At 36.8% G+C, this 22,078-nt stretch overlaps 1 protein-coding gene across 1 annotated transcript in view; it reads left to right on the top strand.

Annotated features, from left to right (window-relative positions):
* SPEF2 (sperm flagellar and cilia associated 2) overlaps positions 1-22,078 on the top strand; it is a 210,248-nt gene that overhangs the window by 73,486 nt on the left and 114,684 nt on the right. Inside the window, exons 11-18 of the mRNA XM_006156330.2 lie at positions 1,481-1,700; positions 2,274-2,422; positions 4,826-4,886; positions 6,779-6,840; positions 9,504-9,607; positions 13,462-13,718; positions 18,596-18,704; positions 20,066-20,223. Coding sequence (XP_006156392.1) covers positions 1,481-1,700; positions 2,274-2,422; positions 4,826-4,886; positions 6,779-6,840; positions 9,504-9,607; positions 13,462-13,718; positions 18,596-18,704; positions 20,066-20,223 — 1,120 coding nt within the window. The remainder of the gene's footprint in view (positions 1-1,480; positions 1,701-2,273; positions 2,423-4,825; positions 4,887-6,778; positions 6,841-9,503; positions 9,608-13,461; positions 13,719-18,595; positions 18,705-20,065; positions 20,224-22,078) is intronic.

Genomic DNA, 22,078 nt, shown 5'->3' with positions numbered 1-22,078 from the left:
TTCTGGTGAGAGCATGTATCCTATAGCAAAAACCTCTCAAAAATATATATGTATATTCTATTTAAATTAATTTTAATCATTTTCACATTCTTAAGATATTATTTATTACCAAACAGTAATAATTTAGATTTACTATGGTAGCATTGTATGTAATATTTTCTGTTTTAAAATTTGCTTGAGGGTGAATGAGCTGAGCTTACCATAACAGACAGAGAGAGTGAGAAAGCTCCCCCAGGGAGATGCCATGCTGAAATTGCTTCTCTTGCATTTACCTCTTGGAATTTTGGGCCTGGCATGTTTTCCAAGCCACTGGGTCTGGAAGTCAAACCACCAGCTGGCTATCTGGGATCCAGCCAATTTAACCACCACGTCACCTGGCTGACCCCAGTATTTTCTTAAAGATGTTGAAGTCTCCAAAACTCTTTCCGTATTTCTGTTATATTGCAACATTGATACTTGCTATTCTTCACCTGTGTACTTAATGAGTAGTAGTTCATCGTTATTATCAGTATGGATAAGTTCGAAAATAAATAAAAAGTAATTTCAGTAGGTTTTCCTTAGTCATTTACTAACTTTCATTTTTAGGCACGCACTCACAGCAACTTGTGTGTGTTCCAAACCACTATGGTCAAGATTCAAACCGTGGTCTACCATGTGGGATCTGGTTCCCTTTACCATTAGACTATGGGACCAGTTCATCATTTAGTTTAAAGTTACCTTTTTTCTCCTATGTTAATGCTTAATTTAATTTTTTTCTTTTTTCTTTTCGATCATGACATTTTAGGCAAAGAGGGCATGCACTTTTCCCTGAGTTCAGTTTGACTGCATCCCATATTTTTAATAAACCTATTGTTTTAGCGATCTTTCCATGATCTATAATTTTAATTTCCTTTTTAGTCTAGGAGTTAGTCAGAGGTGTCCTTTTCATTTTAAATACATGTTTGTCTTTCTAAAATTATTTTCTAGATGCTTTATTACATGAGGTGAGAGAATGTTGTCCATAGTTTTGTTTTGTTTTTTCATCTTCCACTAATCGTTTGATTATTCAGAAAGGAGGGAGTCAAACATAGACTTGCAGAACACTATATTAGGCATAAAATTTTTTTTCTATTTCTTACTTTAAAATATCTTAAACTAAGTGTAGTATTTGCATAGATAGCAGATAAACTATTATTGTTTTTTATCTGCCTATTGATAACATAAACAAATGTCTTAATTGCAATATGTCTCTATTACCTCAATATACCTACTTTAATAAACTAAATTTTCATTTTACTTTTATGAAGGAAGCTCATTTTTCTAACATGAAAGTATTATTGATATTGTTATTTATGTATGTAATATAATTAATTGACATTAAAGTATTGATTTGCTATTATTTGCTTAATTTAGACTTATTTTAATATTCAAATTTCTTATATGCCTATATTCCACATTTAAGAATATTTTTCTTTTGCTCATTTGATCCTTACTTTTGCAGAACATGGTTGGGGAATGGGCCTTACCAGAAGAGATGATTGATAACGTACCACCCTCCAACAATAGCATACTGGGCCATGTGCTTTACAGACTAGTTGAGAAGTCTCTTCCTCTCCGAGTTGAATCAACAGTGTCTGAATTTCCTTCGTTTGCCATTAAAGGATGCTTACTGGGAAAAACATTTAGTGGAAAAACTACTATTTTAAAGTCTCTACAGAAAGGTAAAATTCCTTTTTTTCTTACCTTATTGGATCCTATTTATCCTATCACTCCAAATGTCTATTGAAAACAAACAGGAGCCTTTGCTAATATATTGGGAAATATCCGTCATCAAACTTTTTAAAATCATGTAACTTACTGTCCATGCTTTAATTATTCAGCTGTAAAAATGAGTGAAGTACTGATATGTAGGTCCAACATGGGTAAATTTTACAACATTATTGTAAGTGAAAGAAGCCAGATATAAAACGTCACATAATGCATGTCTTCATTTGTATAAAATATCTAGAATAGGTAAATTCATGGCAACCAAAATCAAGTTAATGGTATCTAGGAATAGGAGTAGCGCACTAGGGAGAGACAGCCTAAAGAGTGTGGGGTTCCCTGTTGGAAAAGTGATTATAATGTTATTTTATGTTTTGTGAATTTGACCACAATAATAAAAAGAAACTTGACCTAAAAGACAGTTCCAGGGAGCCCCAAAGACAGTGTTATAAGCTGAAGCCAACACACAAGAACAATAAAGTGAATTTCCCAAATGAAAAGTTATTTATAAAATTGCTTTTACACTTTAGACTTTCCTATTCAGATACTTTCTATTGACGCTCTTGTCCAAGAAGCCATCCAAGCATTTCATGACAATGAAAAAGTCAGTGAGGCCCTACCAGTTGAGAAAGGTGGAGAAACTCTGCCAGCTCCTCAAGAGGGCAACAAAGAAAGCCAGGCAAGTGTGATTCTACTTCTCTTTTCTGCACACTAGAGATTTGAATCTGGGTAAAATCTAAAATATCTTTCTAGATTGCACTTATTTCCTGTAATGATCCAAGAGTAAATGTTTTCAGTTTTATGACCCAAGAAGAAAAATCATGATTTTGTGGATGTTTAAATAAAGAGATAATCCCTCCCCCTCCACCCCATGCACACGAATACACACACACCAGTTGTCCTGGGTGTACTGCTCAGTGTGGTGGGCTCACTGTGCTTAGTCGTCACCAGCTGGAGGCATTCTCCTGAGGAAAGAACCACTGGCTGGTAAGTAGGGATGGGTGAGTGACTAAATTGCAGGGGTTGGGAGGTGGTATGTGTGTGTTGGGGAAACTCCCAAACTAAATTTCTACCATTCACACTGGCTGGAAGGTGCCAATATTGGGGTCTCCAGTGTGCAGTTGGAGACCATTGATGACCCTGGAGAGTGGTCAAAGCAGAAGTTGATCCCAGCAGGGACAGGAATGGATGCCTGACTTGGTCTCCAGTCTCACAGTGTTCAGCTGCCTAAGTGATGGCTAAGAACTGCATAAAAATAGTAATCCAGCCAAATTTGGCCCATAGGCCATAGGAAGACTAACCCCTGATCTAGATCACAAACTGGACGGCTGGGGAGATTCTCACAGGCACAAATTACCTGTGTCACATTCCCTTCATTTATTTGTATCTTGTTCCTAGCAGTATCCTGTCTCCTTACATTATTCCATGAAGGTTTGGGGGATGAGGGTATGGATAAGAGAATATATCCCTACCTTGAACATCTTTTTTTCTTACATTTATTTTTTTTTCCCTGGTGTCAACAGTTGTTACGCATGCCTTTATGCCTTCTAATCTTTCACTTCTGCCATGGAGTGCAGACATTAGATATATATTAAGTCAGGACATGCAATGCCTCTCTTTCTTCACTTAGCATTAGATCTTCCATGTTCACCCACTTTCTATCAAACTCTAAGTTCTCTTTCTTTTAATGGCTAAGTAGCATTCCGTAGTATATATATGCCATACTTTTTCAATCTGTTATCTGTTCTTGGACATTTGTGTTGATTCTATGCTTAACGATTGTAAATAACGCAACAATAAACATGCATGAGCTAGTGTTTTTCTGACAGAGTGTATTCCTGTCCTTTGGATAGATACAGGAGTGGAATTGCCAGATCACATGGTAGTTCTATTTGTAGGTCTTTGAAGAACCTCCATATTGTTCTCCACAATGACTGTACTAATTTACATTCCCATTGAAAGTGTAGGCGAGTTCCTTTTTCACTGCACCTTTGCCAGCACTTAACATTCTTTATTTTTTAATATTAGCCGTTTCTCTGGGGTTAGGTGTTATCTCATTATGGTTTTGATTCTTTGATGTGGCCCAGCTCCCTTATTTTATAGAGAAGACAATAGAGACCTTAAGCAATGAATTGGTTTGCTCAGGGTAAGAGGCTTACTGATGGCTACTGTGATTGGGGTTCCCAATTCTATGTACAGTACTCTTTTCCCTGTTTTATGCAGTCTGCAACTGAATAAATTTGCAGAAAAATTAGTCCAGAATATTTGTATGGGTTGCAAAATAAATACCATTTAGCTATGAATTCTGAAAATAACTGGAAAAAGTTTTCATATTGTGGTTATCTCTTCATGTTGCAGTACTCTTTCCATTTTAATTAGTAGAATAGTTAGTGGTTATAACTGGCACCCCTAGGATTGTTCTTTTAAAGATGGTTTTCAGAAACTCTACCTTTTTCTCAGATTCTATTGTATTTTTAAAATAGAAGTTGCTTGTATTTTACATAGTAATTTGAAGGCCATTCAAAAAACAGATTACGCTATGGGTTACTGTGTGTTTCTATAAGTGCAATTATTATCAACTTTTGTTTGTGTCTGGAAATTATTTAGGACTGACATTTCAGTCTTCTTTAATATCATTAATGTTATAGATAAAATAGTATATATGTTCTCAAATTCTTACTTATAGAAGTAAAGTTAGGAAGGCTATTAAAACATAGAAATGTTAGGCCAGCCTGCTGTGTGGTGCTTAAAGTGGCTGGATCCCACATGGCTGACTGTGTAGTTGAGTCCTGGACCATGTGACTTGAAAAACATGCTATGCACATGTGTGTGCCCAAAATCCTGAAAGAGGAAGAAATGAAAGAGGCTGAAGCATAACCATTCCCCATGAGGGGGTGCTTTCTTCTTCCCCTTTCTTTCTGTCTTTCATGTGAGGGTACATGCCCTCTGGCAAGGTTTTCTTTTTAATTACACACACACATTATATATATATACATATATGTATGTGTGATAAACACATACATATATGTATATATATAAATGTTAAAATTGCTCTGTATATATGTGTGTCTTCTTTTCAAAGGATCTGCACAATGTATTTTCAGCTGGCCCAGTTCCAAGTGAAGCATTGCCAGAAACAGAAGGTAAAACTATGTTTAATGAGTAAGACAGCAAAACAAGTTACCTGTCCTTTACATTAGATAGATCAACAGCAAGAACAGCATGCGTGTTAGCTCAAATGCGCTTTCAGAGAAAGAAACAGAATACAAGAGAAATTTACATAATTGTCTACGTAGTCGTTTGACAGAGAGAGCAAGGTAACCCTTGTCCACAAATGGGGATAAAAGACGAAAATTATAAGGGAATTCTTTTACTCTCTTCCTTAAACGAATTGGTCAATTTTGCTTCTGTTACTAAAACAACCAGGAGAAATCATCATTACTCTTGCTGGCTTTGCAAGGAGGCAGTATTTTTATTGTTTCTTCCCACCTTTGTCATCTATGTCTGAGTAGTATAGGGTCTTTCTGTCTTTGTTCCTCTTATTAAGGGAAGTTATATGATCTGATCTCTTAAACCTACTTGTATTCTTTTTTTTTTTTTTTGAGAGGTTTTTTTCTCTATAGGGCGCATGCACTCACCAGACAGACAGAGAGAGACATAGAGACAGAAAGCGAGAAATCACCCCCTAGAGGGGATGGTCACGCCGCAATCCCTTCTCCTCCGTTCTCCTCTTGGGATCTTGGGCACGCACGCACATGCGCCTGGCGTGAGTTCTAAGCCACAGGGTCCAGGACGCGAACCGTGGTTGACTGTGTGGGAGTCCAGTGACATAGCCATTACGCTAACTGCTGGTTCCCTTAAACCTACTTGTATTCTCAACCTTGCACAAGTCCGACACAAGCAAACTGTCCAAACCGAACAAGTTATCTCTCTTGGAATTGTTTTATCTCTCTTGGGATCAGGGCTTAAGTACTTCAGATCTTTGGCAGACCATTGAAAGAAAGTAATTTGAAGTATTAAATATCATTTTTATCTGTGCTGATGAAGGCTTTGTCATACTAAAGAGTTTCCTCAGATTCTAGCATGAAGCTCGGATTCTCCTATATCATCATCATTATTCCCATCACCATTGAACAATATATAGATTTTCTATGAGCACACAAATCTCCTAGAGCAATTTGGTTTTCCATTTTTTAAATATTATCTATCCTTTATTCCAGTTATTTGTTTCTTAAGAGATTATTTTAACTGTTTTTTCAAACACTCATAAGTATCTTATGATATATTTCATTCTATAGATGTAATTAATTATAAACAAACTCTGAAAACTAAATTGTAGAATTTAACTAAAACCACTCTGACTTCTAGATTTGTACACTTATAGACATGCTTATTATGTATAACTTAATAATCCAGGAAAATACAAGTTCTATAAATTATTTTTTTGTGGACTAGCCCATAGCCTGGTAGTTAAGGAAGCCAGATCCCATATTGTTGATCATTCAATTCAAATCTTGGACTCAGAGGCTTGAAAACATGCCAGGCACATGTGCATGCATGCCCCAAATCCTGAAAGGATGGAGAAGTGGAGAAAAAGGGGTTGCAACATGACCACACCCCATTGGAGTGTGCTTTCTCTCTCTCTCTGGCAAGCACACATGCTCTATGGCAAATAATAATATTTTAACAATGTTTCTTGAAAAATTTGGCTTGGCTTGGAAAATTAGACTCAAACTGTATTAAGGCATTTTTAATGATACTGGCATATGAGAGCTCAGGCCATATGGAAAGAAGGAAAGAAGAAAGGAAGGAAGGAAGGAAGGAAGGGAAATACCAGCCCTCAAAGTGGCCAGGAACTTAACATTGTGTAAGGAAGATAAAAGCCATGCTGAATGACCATTTTATTTCTCAGAGTATCTCAAGCATAGCTAGATTTGATAATCCTTAAGTTCAGAACCACAGAGGGTCACATATCCACAAGGGTTGTTAGTTGTAAACACTGGAAATTTGTTCTCATAACTTTTCCTATTGCTAGGTACTGATACTAATGAAATACCAAAAGCAGAAGAAGTCAAATTCAGTGATAGTTTCTCTGATGTAAGTATGATAATTTAATTTTGTCTGTCAGTATATTAAAATGTGTCATGATTCGTGCATGACCTTTTGGTGTGTCTTCAAATGGAATGAAACAGAGTTTTTATTGCTCTTCTTGGGTTTTAAATTAAATCTGAGACCCAGCCATCAATGCACAGACAGTGGAGATACTGCTTTGTAAAGGTGGTAGAAGGCTGCAGGTTCCTGTCTTGGGTCTACCTGAGCATGCCAAGGATGCCCATGGTGCACCCATGATCCTGGCCTGGGGAAGGATGGTGGCATGAAGACCATGTCAAGAGTGCCTGTCTTTATCTCTTTCTCTCAAAGGAAATAAACTAAAAAATTTTAAAACATAGTAAATTAGGTACAAAATTATTATCTAATCTAATTTATACCTAAAGTTGTGGAAATTATCATTCTGTTTTCCATATAAGAAAGTAAGCACATGCTTTCTAAATTTTAGATTTATGTCTACCTTATTTTTGTGCACTTTTTTTAACCACTTAGTTTACGACTTGTATTTTCTTTCATACTCTCTTTACTTTTAATATTTTTTCCAGAATGTACCTTTAATCTTGTCAATGATTACAGAGTTTTTAATTAATCCATGAAAAGATATTTATAATTCACTCACTATTGTTTCTCATGAAAACTAATGTGTCTATAAATAATCTTGCTTTACTATATATGGAAGTATTTTTTTATTATCAAGTAGAATGACCAGATTAACCAAGCAGAATTTCACTTACTGTTTTCATTACATTTGCTTACTTTTATTATGCATTTCATCATGGAAAACAATTTTATAATAGTTTAGATTTCAAAACTGCTTATAGATATCAAAAAAAAATGGGAGGACATACACCAAACTATAAATATGATGACTGATAGGGAAGGAAATGGGTTTAGAAAAAGCAATAAAAAGGGACTTGCAATTTTTAATTCTATATCTTTGAAATATAAATTAGCAGAAAGGCTATTTTTTAAAGAATTATTTTATTTAACTTTATTTATTTATTCATTTATTTTAATATGACCAGAGAGGGACAGAGTGAGAGAGAGAGAAAGAGAGAAAGCAAGCTGCCAGATCCTGGACTCGAACCATGGTTCGCCATGTGGGAGCCCAGCACCCTTAACCACCACGCAACCTGCCAACCCTGAAAGACTATATTTTTATAGTTACATTTATTGATTTACAAATTCTTCGAATTCCATATTCAATTCAATTCAATGACCACACTTTATCCCGTATACTGTTTCTTTTTGTTTTGTTTTTGGAGAGCATTTTGCTATAGGGCATGTGTGCTCACCAGAGACAGAGAGACAGAAAGCAAGAAATCACGTCCTGGGAGAATGGCCATGTTGCAATCCCTTCTCCTCTCCATTCTCCTCCGGGCATCTTAGGTATGCATGCACATGTGCCCAGTGTGAGTTTTAAGCCACAGGGTCTGGGATTTGAATGGCAGAGGGCCATCTGGGAGTCCAGTGACATAACTACTATGCCATCTGCTGGCCCTATTCTATATACTGTTTTAATTCAGACCTATCACTAAACAAAAAAGACAGAGTTCTCTGCCCTTATGGATTTACATTCCAATAGAAGGAGACAGATAATAAACCACAAACTCATAAGTATATGAATAGTAAGTGCCAAGAGAAAAGCAAAAGTAAAGTGGACCAAGAGGGACCAGGAGCGCAGGCCATGGGCCAGGAAAAGACAGAAGGTTGTAGTGTTGAATGGAGTAGGCCTTCTGGATAAAGTGATTAAAGTGGGTGAGAGAGTCAGCCAGCTGGGTCTGTGGAAGTATTACGGGCAGTGAAACTATAGCTCGATGTTGGATGATAGCTGTGATGCATAAGGATGCCTGGCTAGCAGGATGGGCGAGTAGGGAGGGATGAGGTTAGAGACATAAGCAAGAAGGGAGAAGAATCAGCTCAGGTAAGGGGATTATAGGCAATTACTAGGATATTTACAATAAAAGGGTGAGCTTTTACAGGGTTTGAGTAGAGATATGACTGTGAATAATACTCACCTTGATGGTGAGTTAAGAAATAAATTCTGAGGACGTTCCTGTCCTAGTAATGTGGAGTAGATTGTATGGGACTAACTCTTCTACAGTTTAACAATTTAAAATGTTGAAAAGAAGAGAAAAGAAAAGAAAAAAAGAAAAGAAAAGAAAAGAGAAAAGAGCTAAATATTTGAAGACCAAAAGAAGAACAAAAAAGCAGAGCAGCAAACAGGCAAGTAGGAAAAGGGGGGGGGGCAGAAAATATGTGGAATTTGAGCACTGAAAGAAGAGAACATCATGGGACAGAAGCCATGTTTATGCAGGTTTTCCCCAAGAGTACACCCTAGCCTGGATGGCATGAGTGACTGGAACTCATGTAGAAGCATGACTCTTTCTCATTTAAGGTATCATAGGATGAAGGTTGGGAATCCCAGAGCAGCTGAAAGTTAAAGAGGAAGATCTTGGGAGGATGAAGCTCTAGAGGAAGAACCTCAAACCAGCATACAAATTTTCCTTAAATTTTTCTCTAGCTCCAGAATTGTACTAAATGATCAGTCCTCATCAGAAAACATGACCATGAACCATTTTTCCCTCATTACATCTGAAACCTGGCTTTTAAATGAGTTGGATTCTTCCATTCATCTTTTATTTTCATAGCTCACGGTGCGTGCTCAGCTTGGTGCAAAGTCAGAACAGTTGCTGAAGAAAGGAAAGAGCATTCCTGACCTATTGCTGGTTAACATCTTGGTAAATGCTATCAAGTAGGTATTCCATCTTTCTTTCTTTGGTCTATTTACTATATCTTTTATCACACAAAACTATATCAATATAAAAATAATATAGAAATAGTTTTTGTTTTAATATTAAATGAATGTTCATTACCTACATAAGAAAATATCTAGTAAGGCAAAGATAGATTTATTTCGTGATTTTCATTCCTATATGTCACTTCTTCTCCAACCATCCTGCATTTCTTTCATCCGGGTCAGGCTATATTAACACACTGGAGAATTCAAGGAGAAATCAGATTATTAGAAAAGTCACGGGACAGATTTATGAGAAAAAAGACTATGTGGTCAGGCCACTGCACTTCCTTGTTTTATTTTCCAAAAGAAGAAGCAAGAGTGAACAGTCCTAGAACAGGAAGGCAATAACAGAATTGAGGGTGCCAGGCAAGGAACAGCAGATGTGTACACAGCACAGAAATTACGAGTGGTGGGGTAAAGAAAGAAGTCAGGAGCCAGGAGGTGGCTCACTGGTAACACAGTGCTCAGCAAGGCTGAGCCACATGGAAAAGTTCTGGGTTCATGTCCAGAAACCACCCTGAAATGCCAGGTATACATTGCCCATGATCCAGGGCTAGACGAAGCTGGGGGTGGATCACAGCACAGGACTTTTTTGAGGGTGCTTCTCTCTCCCTCTCTCTCACTTGTGAAGGAAATAAACTTTAAGGAAGAAGAAATAAAGACAATGTAAGCCATAATTTTTAAATCTCTCCCATTCTCCTTACTAAGGATAAAGGACACTCAACTCTCCTTAGTAATGCTGAAAATGGAAAAACTAAAAGAAGCCATGTAGGCTCAACTGGTCTACATAATAAAGAAACAGGCCAACCAGGATGGACAAAAAAAAGTGAGGGAAAAGAACTCCTGTAAAAGAGTAATGAAGAGTTTAGAGTGGTGAGGAGATAAAATTGGGTAGTGGTGACCTGTGGGAAACATTAGGAATAAAAGAGATGAGAGAGGAGGGTTTTTAAGACGTTTCTGCCTCTGAAATGGACTCCCCTTAATGTTTTCTTAACTACATTAAATATTTAAGTTGCTTCTCAATTATGATGTATCTAGAAATCGGACCACAGGGCTGCTGGCTTAGGAGCTGGAAAGAGCCTTGTTCTAACAGTTCCAGCATTTCTCAGAACTGGTGTAAAGCACTTTTCGTCATGGGATTCTTTGTTCAAAGAAAAATGAATGCCCAAAGCGTCAGCTATAAAGCAGATTTTCACTCAGATTTCAGTAGAGTCAGAGTCTCTTTTTTTTTTTTTTTTTGAGAGGTTTTTGCTATAGGGCGTGTGTGCTCACCAGACAGACAGAGAGAGACAGAGAGATAGAAAGCGAGAAATCACCTCCCAGGGGGGATGGCCATGCTGCAATCCCTTCTCCTCCATTCTCCTCTCGGGATCTTGGGCACACACGCACACGCGCCCGGTGTGAGTTTTAAGCCACCAGGTCTGGGACTCGAATCGCAGTCGACTACGTGGGAGTCCAGCGATATAGCCATTACGCTAACTGCTGGTCCCAAGAGTTGGAGTCTCTACACCCCAGTGTCAAAACTCCATTAGCCTCCCACCACCACCATCATCCCCATTGCCCCTAAATACCTCCAGAGGATCGTCATCAGTTTGAAATACTTTTATCTAATCTGAAAATTACTCTTTTCAATGAGGAGAGTGAGGCACATGTCATTCAGTAAGGGGGTCCAGTTAGGTATCTGGTTAATGATATAGTCTGAGCCCAAGTTTGGGTCTTCTAGGTCCCCATCATCTGGTGTCCTCACAAAACTGCTGAATAAGTGTGAATAAGTGTGACCCTGACCTCCTCCTGTCTCTGAAGTGGCTCCTAAGACTGTGGGTGGGGTAAGGGGTCACCCAGACCAGGCAAGACACTCAAGGAAACTTCACCTTACATCAATGGGTCAACAAATCCGTTTTATGTAGAGTGCTTTACTGAGCTGAACAAGAACTAAAAGCAAAATGTAGTCTTTTCCTACTATTAATAACCTTAAGGGGAAAATATAGGCAGTGACCAGAGGGCAGCTTGATACTATGGATCACTTGATTTGGGGTCATTTATAGTTCTGTGATTTTAAACAAGTAATATAATCTCTGAACTTCAATTTTCCCCTCCTTTCTTCTCACACTGTCAGAAGGATTATATCCAGTCACCAAAGCAGACTGAGAGATCTTCAAAAGGGGATTCTATTGTTTTATGTGAGTTACAGCAGAGAAAGAAACAAACTCATGACTTCCAAACCAAAAGCCAAAGCATCAATTTTGCACGTTTTAAGAAATTAGAATGAAGTTGAAGTTTATGCCCTTTTCATATTGTTTTTTGCTTTTTTTTTTACGTTTTTTTTTTTTTTTTTGAGAGATTTTCACTGTAGGGCGCCTGCGCTCGCCAGACAGACAGAGAGAGACATAGAGACAGAAAGCGAGAAATCACCCCCCAGGGGGGATGGTCACGCCGCAATCCCTTCTCCTCCATTCTCCTCTCAGGATCTTGGGCACGCACGCACACGCGCCCGGTGTGAGTTTTAAGCCACCGGGTCCAGGACACGAACCGCGGTCGACTACGTGGGAGTCCAGCGACATAGCCATTACGCTAACTGCTGGTTCCCTCATATTGTTTTTGAATTGCAAACTAAAATAATAATTCTTAGTTCTGCCAAGTTCTATGCTGAGTTTTTAAGTGGCGCATTTCAGTTTATCCTCACAACCATCCTCTGAGATATGTTTTCCCATTGCATAGATGAGAAAAGTGAGGTGCAAAGAAGAAACAGGCTATTATCACAAGCTAGAGAAAATGCAATTTAGAGCAGGTGTTATAGCCTATTCAGTAAGAGAAGCTGGATCCCAGATGTTCAAGCCTGGTTTGAGTCCCAGCCCTGGCGGCTTGGAAAACATGCCAGGCAAGTGTGCACGCATGCCCCAAATCTCCCACAGAATGGAGAAATGAAAGAAATGGGATTTTGCCATTAACCACACCCCACCTGGGAGGAGGGGTACTTCCTCTTTCTCCCTCTCAGTCTCCCCTTGATGAGCACATGTACCCTCTGGCAATTACAAAAAAGAAAAAAAAGAGAGAAAAGGAAAGAAAGAAAGAGGAAGGAAGGTAGGAAGGAAGGAAGGAAGGAAGGAAGGAAGGAAGGAAGGAAGGAAGGAAGGAGAAAGAAAGAAAGAAAGAAAGAAAGAAAGAAAGAAAGAAAGAAAGAAAGAAAGAAAGAAAGGAAGGAAGGAAGGAAGGAAGGAAGGAAGAAAGAAAGAGAAAGAAAGAAAGAAAGAAAGAAAGAAAGAAAAAAGGAAGGAAGGAGAAAGAAAGAAAGAAAGAAAGAAAGAAAGAAAGAAAGAAAGAAAGAAAGGAAGGAAGGAAGGAAGGAAGAAAGAAAGAGAAGAAAGAAAAAGAAAGAAAGAAGAAAGAAAAAGAAAGAAAGAAAGAGAAAAAGAAAATGTGATTCATACTCAGAGCAGTGAGGAGCTATGTTTGTTTAAAGAGAATGGTTCAAAATTGTGTAAGATAAAAAGTTATAGAAAAATAAGTTGTGACATATTAATTTAAATGCTGTGTTGAGGACTCTAGAATAAATTTGAAGGCCAAGAGAGACCCAAAGAAAGGCTCTAGGCAAAGGAGTGATGGTAGCAATTTGTAAACCTAGTATTTTAGCTATAAAGTAATCAAATTCATGCAGTAGGGGGTTACTATGGAATGAAAAGAAAAGAAAGGCAAATTTCCCTGCATTATTATTTTCACAGTACTTGGGCCTATCAAAATGTTAATGTTAATTGTTTTTAATTGTTAATTGTTCAATTTCAATTGTTAATTGTTAATTGTTTTCAATTTAGTGAATTTCCTGCGAATAAAGGCTGGATTCTTGATGGTTTTCCAATGACATTAAACCAAGCACAGCTCTTGGAGGATGCTCTCAGAGGCTACAGTAGAAACCACTTAGAGATGGAGGCAAAGAAAGCACAAATATCCACACTGGTTGTTGATCCCACGACTTCTAAGGAAATACCTATTCCCCCTTCACCATTTGATTTTGTGATATTATTAGATATTGCAGATACTTCCTCACTGAATCGCCTGAATGATATCATAGGTAAGCAGAATACAGTTTTACGCTTATTTTTAACAAGTAAAATTCTTTTATTCTTTGAATTAGTGAATATGTCCACTTACAATTATAAGAAAGAATTCATTTCATCCTCTCAGAGAATTAATCTACAATAGCTAAACAGTTACCTCTTGCTTTGACTATTACATTCAGCATTACAGGCCAACTCTGGAATTAGTAGGGAATTCTAGGCCAGTTGCAAGCATTTCACTGAATCTTTCCATCAACTTGGAAATTCCCCAGGTACAGAGGTGTCTTTTTTGGAGACTTGCAAACCTGGGGGAGCTGTTTGTGGCCATGTAGTACATCCTGCTGGGTCACCCTTGAGATGATCATAAACCACATATGAACTGTAAGCAAGGATCGGGTGATATATTTCTTTTGGATTGTGTATGACTCTGAGGAGCAGGTATTAGTTGAAGTCTTTACATGGTGGGGTTGGATACTCTTGCTAAAATTCATGGTTTATTTAGCTCCTTTTTTTTCCTGAAGTGAAAAACCACTTTATTCCAGAAATTAATTATTTACAGGTATAAATATACACTTGAATCCTGGTTTTCCCACTTATGAGGTATTTGACCTTGGGAAAGTTATTTCATTGCTCTAAGCCTCAGTTTTACAGACTGTAAGGTAGGATGACTCATTTTATTATTGCGAATTTTTTAAATATGAGTAAAATACTAAAAATAGAATCTAGCACATAATAATGAGCACATAAAAATACATTTGGAAAAAATGTGGAAGACTTTAAAATGAACAAGATTTCTGGCTATCCTATTGATAGGAAGCTGAGCATTAGCTATCGGACCCTTTGAGGTAACTGATGCTATAGGGATCTATGCTTTTCACTGGTTTTGACTCAGCCCTTCTTAGCTCTATAAATTGTAGGAAACTGGTTATAATGCAAATCATTCCTGTCCATAGAATGTGAACGGATTATTTAATTGAAACACATTAATCCCTATACTTTTACACACCCTAAGGAAAAAAACCTCTCAAAATAAATAAATAAATTAGATGATTCCAAATATTACATTGTTCTAAAAATAGTAAGCTTTTTTTTTTCACTTTTACTCCTATTTTAACATTCTTGGTTGCCTTTAAATATGGCTAATTGTGTGCATATTCTCACTTGTTGCAACATCTTATTGTGTCCCTCATTAATTGCTGGGTTAAATGATGCCTTTGAAACATATTCATTTTACATTTATTTGAGAATTCTAATTTTTAACTTTTAAGCAAATGATTATACAGATATAGTTATTATTAAAGATAAGGATTATAGAATAGATCTATGCCATCCAATGTAGAGCTCTAGCTACCTGTGATTTTTAATTATAATTAATAAATAAAATGTTCAGTTTCTTAGTCACATATTTTCTGGCTACATTTTATATATACATGTAGCTAATGGCTATTTTAAATTCACATTATTAATATGGACTGTTCCCATCATCCGAGAAAGTTCTACTGGACCAGCCCTGGTATAAGGTGATGAGAGCTAAAATGGCACCACCAGTAAAAATTTATGTACACTTATAATGTGCAAGACACTGATAATACAGAAAAGAAAGGCAAGTCCCCCATCCTTCAGTGGTATACAGGTAATATGAGGAGAAACGGATGATAATCAGTGTATCAAGCCTGGAGAAAAGTTAGCCAGGTCAAAAAAAGGGAGAGGGGAGTAAGAAAGAAAAACATTTGCAAGGCTCAGAAGGCTCATGAGAGAACAGTGAGAAGAACTCAGCAGAGATGAAAAACAGGAAGATATGGAGGAATGGCAGAAATAAACCTGGAGAGAAGGCAGGGGCCAGATAAAATACCTGGCACCAAGCTAAGCTGTTGAGTCTTAATCCTGAAGTTGTGTGAAACCACTGAATTATTTTAAACTAGATTTAATGTAGTTAGATATGATTTTTATAATGATCATTCTGGCTGTATTTTGGAGGATGAATTGGAAAGGGAGTGAGATTGGAAGCAGTTAAATGAGTGAGAAAATTATTGCCATTTGAAAGATAACAAATACAATGTAAGACAGAGAGGACTGGTCAAGTTCAAAGTTACTTGGGAGGTATACCACAGAGTTTAGTCAAATTTGGGATTAGAGAAAGTGCACAATGAGAATGGTAACTTCAAGTTTTTGACTTGCATACCTGTTTGAATCATAATACTGTTTACTTAGATAATATGGAAAGAAACACTTAGTTTCTTACAGCACATATTGAGCTTGAATTACCCATAGGACATTTAGCTCTGTTTAGAAAACAGTTCTTTAAATTTATCTGGATGTCATGAGGAAGGTTTTTACCAAAGTTAATAGTTTAAAGGTGAGGAAAATTATCTAGGAGGACAAATGCATGATAAAAGGTCCCTGAAGACATCCCAAAACATTAGAATTTAATGGGAAGAGCAAAGAAAGAAATGTTTATAAGTAGCATCTAGATACAGAGAAAACCAGGGAGAACAGTGTCTCGTAAGCAAAAGGAACAGATTTTCAAAACAAAAGTGATATCCACTTTCCTCCCAGACCAGTAAGTGGTCTGGAGTCCTGGAACGTGGAAACCCAATCACTAGGATCAGATGCAGCTTGCTGTCCTGTGATTTTTGAGGCCCACGGAAAAGTCTGAAGAATGACTTCACAAGGAAGGGCAATGTGTCCAAAGCCAGGTAGGTTAAAAAGGCTGAGCATCAATCCAGCCAGGGATGGGGAGAGAGAGAGAGAGAGTCCACACTCAAAGGCAACAGGTAGAAGACCAAGAAGTCCTCAGAAGAGGGAATAGCTTTTGTGGGAGTAAGAGGTTGCATCAGAGTGGAAGAGTTGGGTGGCTATCTTGTTTTCTTTGCTAGTGCCTCAGGTCATTGGTTAGCTTGAGAGGGCAGTATTCATGATTATGGGGAGAGGTACAGAGAGGTCTTTAATTCAGGCTCTGGAGCTTACCTTTTGTGGTCAGTGGTGACTGAAAACAAACATAAGGGATCTTCCAGTGTTGGTCATGTTTGTTTTTTGATCTGGGTGCTATTTTCAGTTCATTAAGTCTTCAAGCTGTATATTCATGGATGCTTTCTTTGCAGTAGGTTTAATGAGTATAAAAATTAGAAATAAGTCCAGAGTCTAGAATTTAATCTTCTCTACCATTTATAAGCTGCATTTTAGGGCCAATTTTAGGATCTTGGGGCTACTTCACAAGTATTATTGTGAATATGAAATAATCTAATAAGTATAAAAACGTTTTAGAATTGTGGCTAAATTTTATCTATACGTGTTACAGAGAATAAAGTAAGATATGAACTGTAACAGTCCATTGGCTTTGGCATTTTTAGTGAACCGAATGAGAGCTGTTTCAATGGAGTGGGGGAGAAGGATGGGTTGCAATGCGTTGAGGCATGAGTGATAGGTGTGAGCAGAGATAACTCACAAGAAGTTTCTCTTTTAAAGAAAGGAAACAATCATGATGTCAGAGTATTTGCTATATTTTTAGTTTTCATCTTCTCTGTATTTTCCTTTAGAAAGGGGATCTGCCTTTGGCTAATTTTTTGGTCTAGGGAATTAGAGAGAATACAAAGTTGTATATTTTTCTTCAAGGATGCCTACCAGTGTAAGTCCTGCAAAACAGAGATAAATATCATCAATGCACATGTAGCAGAGGGACACAGAAAATGAAACTGTTAGGTGGAGGAGAGAACATGAAGTGTTCAACCATGAAGCATAGGTTTACTGAAGAATAACATGAAGATAGAATAAGGCTAATACATTTGGGAGAAAAAGATGTATGACTTTAGGGACTAGATGATGCTGAAGAGATTCATCAGCTGCATGAAGTGCTGGAAGGATGAGAGTTTGCAGTGGAAGTGTAGACTAGTCTTTAGGACTACAGAATGGACCCACTCAAGGTGATCACAAAATCCAATGGCTATGGTAATAAGTGCCAGAAGTGGGGAGAAATGGAAGTGGATAATGTCCAGTTGGGGTTTAGAGAGAGGAATGTCGATCCATGCACAAATGTTGCCATGAGATAATGCATGATAGCATCTCTTAAGAACTCACATAATTTTCTTCAATAACCCATTCTTATGTAAGTAATCCTTGGGTTTTATAAATAACCTAAAAGCATTACTCAGTATTGAAAGTCAATTTCATTTTATTCTATTATGAATGTAAGTGGAGAATAACTGATAACTATATCCTGTGAGGGTCTTCATTTTCTTTAACACTGATTTCGCCCTTCAAGGCTCTCTTACACTGAATAATTCTAATTTCTTTTAAGCTAGTCCACAGCTTTCTTCTTTGTAATTTTTCATTTATTCTGAGTTTATGAGTATCCTGGGCTTTGTAACATTAATCCAAAATAGGACTTAGTCAGAGCTCTTAAGATTGTTTTTGCTTTTGGTCTCTCATGATTTATTCCTTTAAGTCTATTCTACAGGGAGACCATAAAGTCTAGAAAGAAACCCAAGTTATTTTATTATATCCACAAATACTTTTTATGCATATTTGATTTTCTGACCACTTTGTTATTTCATTCTTAATTTTCACATCACAGTCTTGATTTTTCTCTTTCAAGTTTGTTATCTATGACAACTCATCATTTTTCATTTTCTTTTGCTTACAGTCAATCCTGAGATCCTCTTCATTGAAACTGTAGCTCCTTTTTAATATGTTTTATCCAATTACAAAGAAAAGATATATTTTTTACCACAAAACTATACTCTTTCAACCTCTTGTTAAATATTTTTAAGAGATATTGGACCAAAGAGATATGGACAGTAATATATTTATTGGGGATTTTGCACTAATATTTTTTAACTGTAGGTAGGAACTTTTGCCTAGAAAATTTCCTAATTAAGTAATTTTCCTTCCATAGCTAAAGATTTTTTACATGAAATTGCTCTTGAAGATATCAGCCAACGTGTAGCTGCTGACAATCAAGATAAGGATGGGGATCAGAATTTAAGAGACCAGATTCAGCATAGGTTAGTTTTAAACAAAATGCTCTGCTTCTTGTTTGTTGCGCTTTGAACGAATTGATAATTAACTACTTTAAAATCAATAAATTGAGAAAACAAATATATTTCCTACCATTCAAAAAAAAAATTTTTTTTTGGAGAGATTTTTGCTATAGGGTGCGTGCGCTTGCCAGACAGAGACATAGAGACAGAAAGTGAGAAATCACCCCCCAGGGGGGATGGTCACGCCTCAATCCCTTCTCCTCCATTCTCCTCTTGGAATCTTGGGCACGTACGCACCCGCTCCCGGCATGAGTTTTAAGCCACCTGGTCCAGGACGCGAACTGCGGTAGACTACGTGGGAGCCCAGCGACATAGCCATTACGCTAACTGCTGGTTCCCCCTACCATTCAATTTCTTACAGGTATAACAAAACTAAATAGTTTTCATGTGGAGTGAAACGTTTATTTGCTAGCTTTCAGACTCAGAGCACAAATCATTATAGTTTGGGAAGAGAATCAAATCCCTTTATGGTTACATGAACTTAAATGTTAAATTATATGAAATCCTACTTCAGCTCTCCTTAAGGAAATTCCAGTGCAGAGCTTGGAAAGTTGGGCATCGGACTACAGAGTGCAGTTCTGAAACTACTTCTATTTTGCAACAAGGAAATTACATGGCATTATTTTGGTTGTTTGCAATTTGCCATTGGAAAAGAAAATTTAGACAAAATGAGACAATTTTATGGAACCCTGAGAGATCTACAAAATGAAATAAGCCAGGCAAGAGTAATTTGAGCTCCATTAAGACTGTCTACTCTCTGGGAAGATTAAAAAAAAGTTTCAAGAACCATTCCAAGAATACTTTTGATTAAAGCAAACAAGCCTGAATGAGCTATACTCTTACTCAATGATCTCCTTGACTTCTATATCTAAAAAATAAGTAGATGGCCTTGGTTGATCAAGTTATAGCTGCCATATGAAAATAGTTATCCTTCTATGAGTACAAACTTGTCCTTAGATTTTCACTCAGAGAACTAACTTTTACCAAAGGCTTTTGGAATTGCTGGCATTCTCAAATCTTCTTTCCCTCTTCCATATGTCTTTAAAAAACAAATGTGTATACACACACATATATATACACACATACAAACACGCGTGTGTGTGTGTGTGTGTGTGTGTGTGTGTGTGTCTGGATGTCATTAACTAATTTCTTCCTTAATCTAAAGTAGATATATATATGACATTGCATGTAGCGTTATCAAAGTTGCTTTTTAGATTCAACTATATCATCAGCCTATTTTTTCACTGTGCATGTCAGATAATTCCTGCTTAATGTCACTTAAATATTTCAAGCAGTAAGAGGTATTCATATATTTTTTTTTTTAGAATTATATGCTTCTTGGACAACTGGCCTTTATTGGAAAAATGGTTTTCAGAGCCAGAAAATATTTTGATAAAAATCAATGCTGATGTAGATAAAGAGACTTTATGCCAAAAAGTAAAACAAATTTTTGCAACTGAAACAATAAAAAAAAAGAATAAAGGTAATTATAATTATTTATATTTTGATTTATATTTTGTGTTTATAACCAGGCAGCTTTTGTTTTTAATGAATTTAGGAGGAAATAAAAGTATCGCAAAATTCTCTCTTGTATTTGGCTTATACGATCTATTATAAAAGTATGATCTACCTGCTTTTTGCTTTTTACTGCATATATTTTAAAATATTTCCCTCTTCCTTTTAATTTAACTTAAATTAATCTAATGTAAAGATGTTATCTCACTGATGTTAAGAGGTCATACTCGACATAAAAAAAGGACAAGAAGTGCAAAATGTAAGGATGTCAATCACATTATATGCCCCGATGTATATCATTTTTACTTGTCAATTAAATATTTTTAAATAAAAACTTGTTTAAAATAAGGATGTCATAGAGTAAACTAAAGATTTCAGTTTGTCTCCTTTAGCATTATAGGGAAACCGAATCTGAATTCTTCTTTTAAGACAGAATCACTAGGCAATTTATTTTCCCCAAATCTACCTTTTGATATAAATGTATTGATAATTAACTTTTCATTATTCCACTTATGTGACTTATTTCACCCACATTAAACCATCTGGAACTCTTTCCTTCTTCTTCCTTCATTCAACCAGTCATAATGGTCTACTAACTTTTCATAGTATTAACTGAAATTTGCTATAAAAGGGATCTTAAATTCAATCTAGCACCAGACTTCCTCTGGGATTTTTACCTTTGAGAAACAAATCTTTCCCTTATATGAATCAATCATCCCTAAATATATTAGCCAGTGAAGTTTCTTGGTATTAAAAAATGGTCATAGTTAATAATAGCAGGGTTCTTGAACTGCCTTGATAGAGTGCCGTCTTCCCATTAGATTTTTGACCTACCTATCATATATTGTTACTGACACCAAAATAGTCCATAGGAATAAGCCACAATCTCTCTGGGAATCCAGGAACTCACACTTAGAAAGAAAAACTCCCCTATTTAAATATCTACCCCCTTCTTCAAAAACTAAAACTAGACCAAAAACCCGCTAACATGAAGCTTTTGGACAAAACAAAAGCCAATCCATGTAGCTTTAAGAAGCTAACCATGTCAGGACTAGCAGATAGTGTAATGCTTACTGGAGTCTTATGTAGTCAACTGCAGTTTGAGTCCTGGACCAGGCAGCTTAAAACATGCTGAGAATATGTGTATTCATGCCCAAAATCTCAGGAGGAGAATGGAGAAGAAGGGATTGGCATCCACCCTGGGGGTGGGGGGGGTGATTTCTCATTTTCTGTCTCTATCTCCCACAAGCACACATGCCCTATAGCAAAAATCTTTCTCAAAAAAAAAAAAAAAAGAAGAAGAAGAAAAAAAAAGCTTACCATGTCATTTGACAATCAGAAACTAGGCCAAGAGGAGGGAGGAAACTTATTTCGGTCTTACATTCATACTTGGGAGGTAAAAACTAAACATGCAAAGGTGTGGTGCTACAGGTTAGAATCAATTTGTTTTTGTCAGCTATCAGACTCAACTTCAACATTTCCTAAAAACTTTACATTCTAATTATTAACTAAATTTTAACAGACTCAGTTGCTACTTGTTTAGGATTTTCATTCTAGGGACCAGCAGATAGTGCAAAGGTTCTGTTGCTGGACTCCCACGTAGTTGACTATGGTTCAAGTCCCAGACCTGGCAGCTTATAACTCATACCAGGCACATATGCGTGCATGCCCCAAATCTGAAAAGAATGGAGGAGAAGGAATTGCAGAGTGGCCATCTTCCCTGGGAGATGATTTTTCACTTTCTGTCTCTCTGTTTCTGTCTCCCAGTGAGCACATGTGTCCTATAGCAATAATCTCTCTATAAAAAAAAAAAAAAAGGGAAC

Source organism: Tupaia chinensis, unplaced genomic scaffold, assembly GCF_000334495.1.
Source record: "Tupaia chinensis unplaced genomic scaffold, TupChi_1.0 Scaffold000489_1, whole genome shotgun sequence".
Lineage (NCBI taxonomy): Eukaryota > Metazoa > Chordata > Mammalia > Scandentia > Tupaiidae > Tupaia > Tupaia belangeri.
Note: the sequence above shows the minus strand (reverse complement) of the source record. Positions and strands in the feature narration are given on the sequence as shown.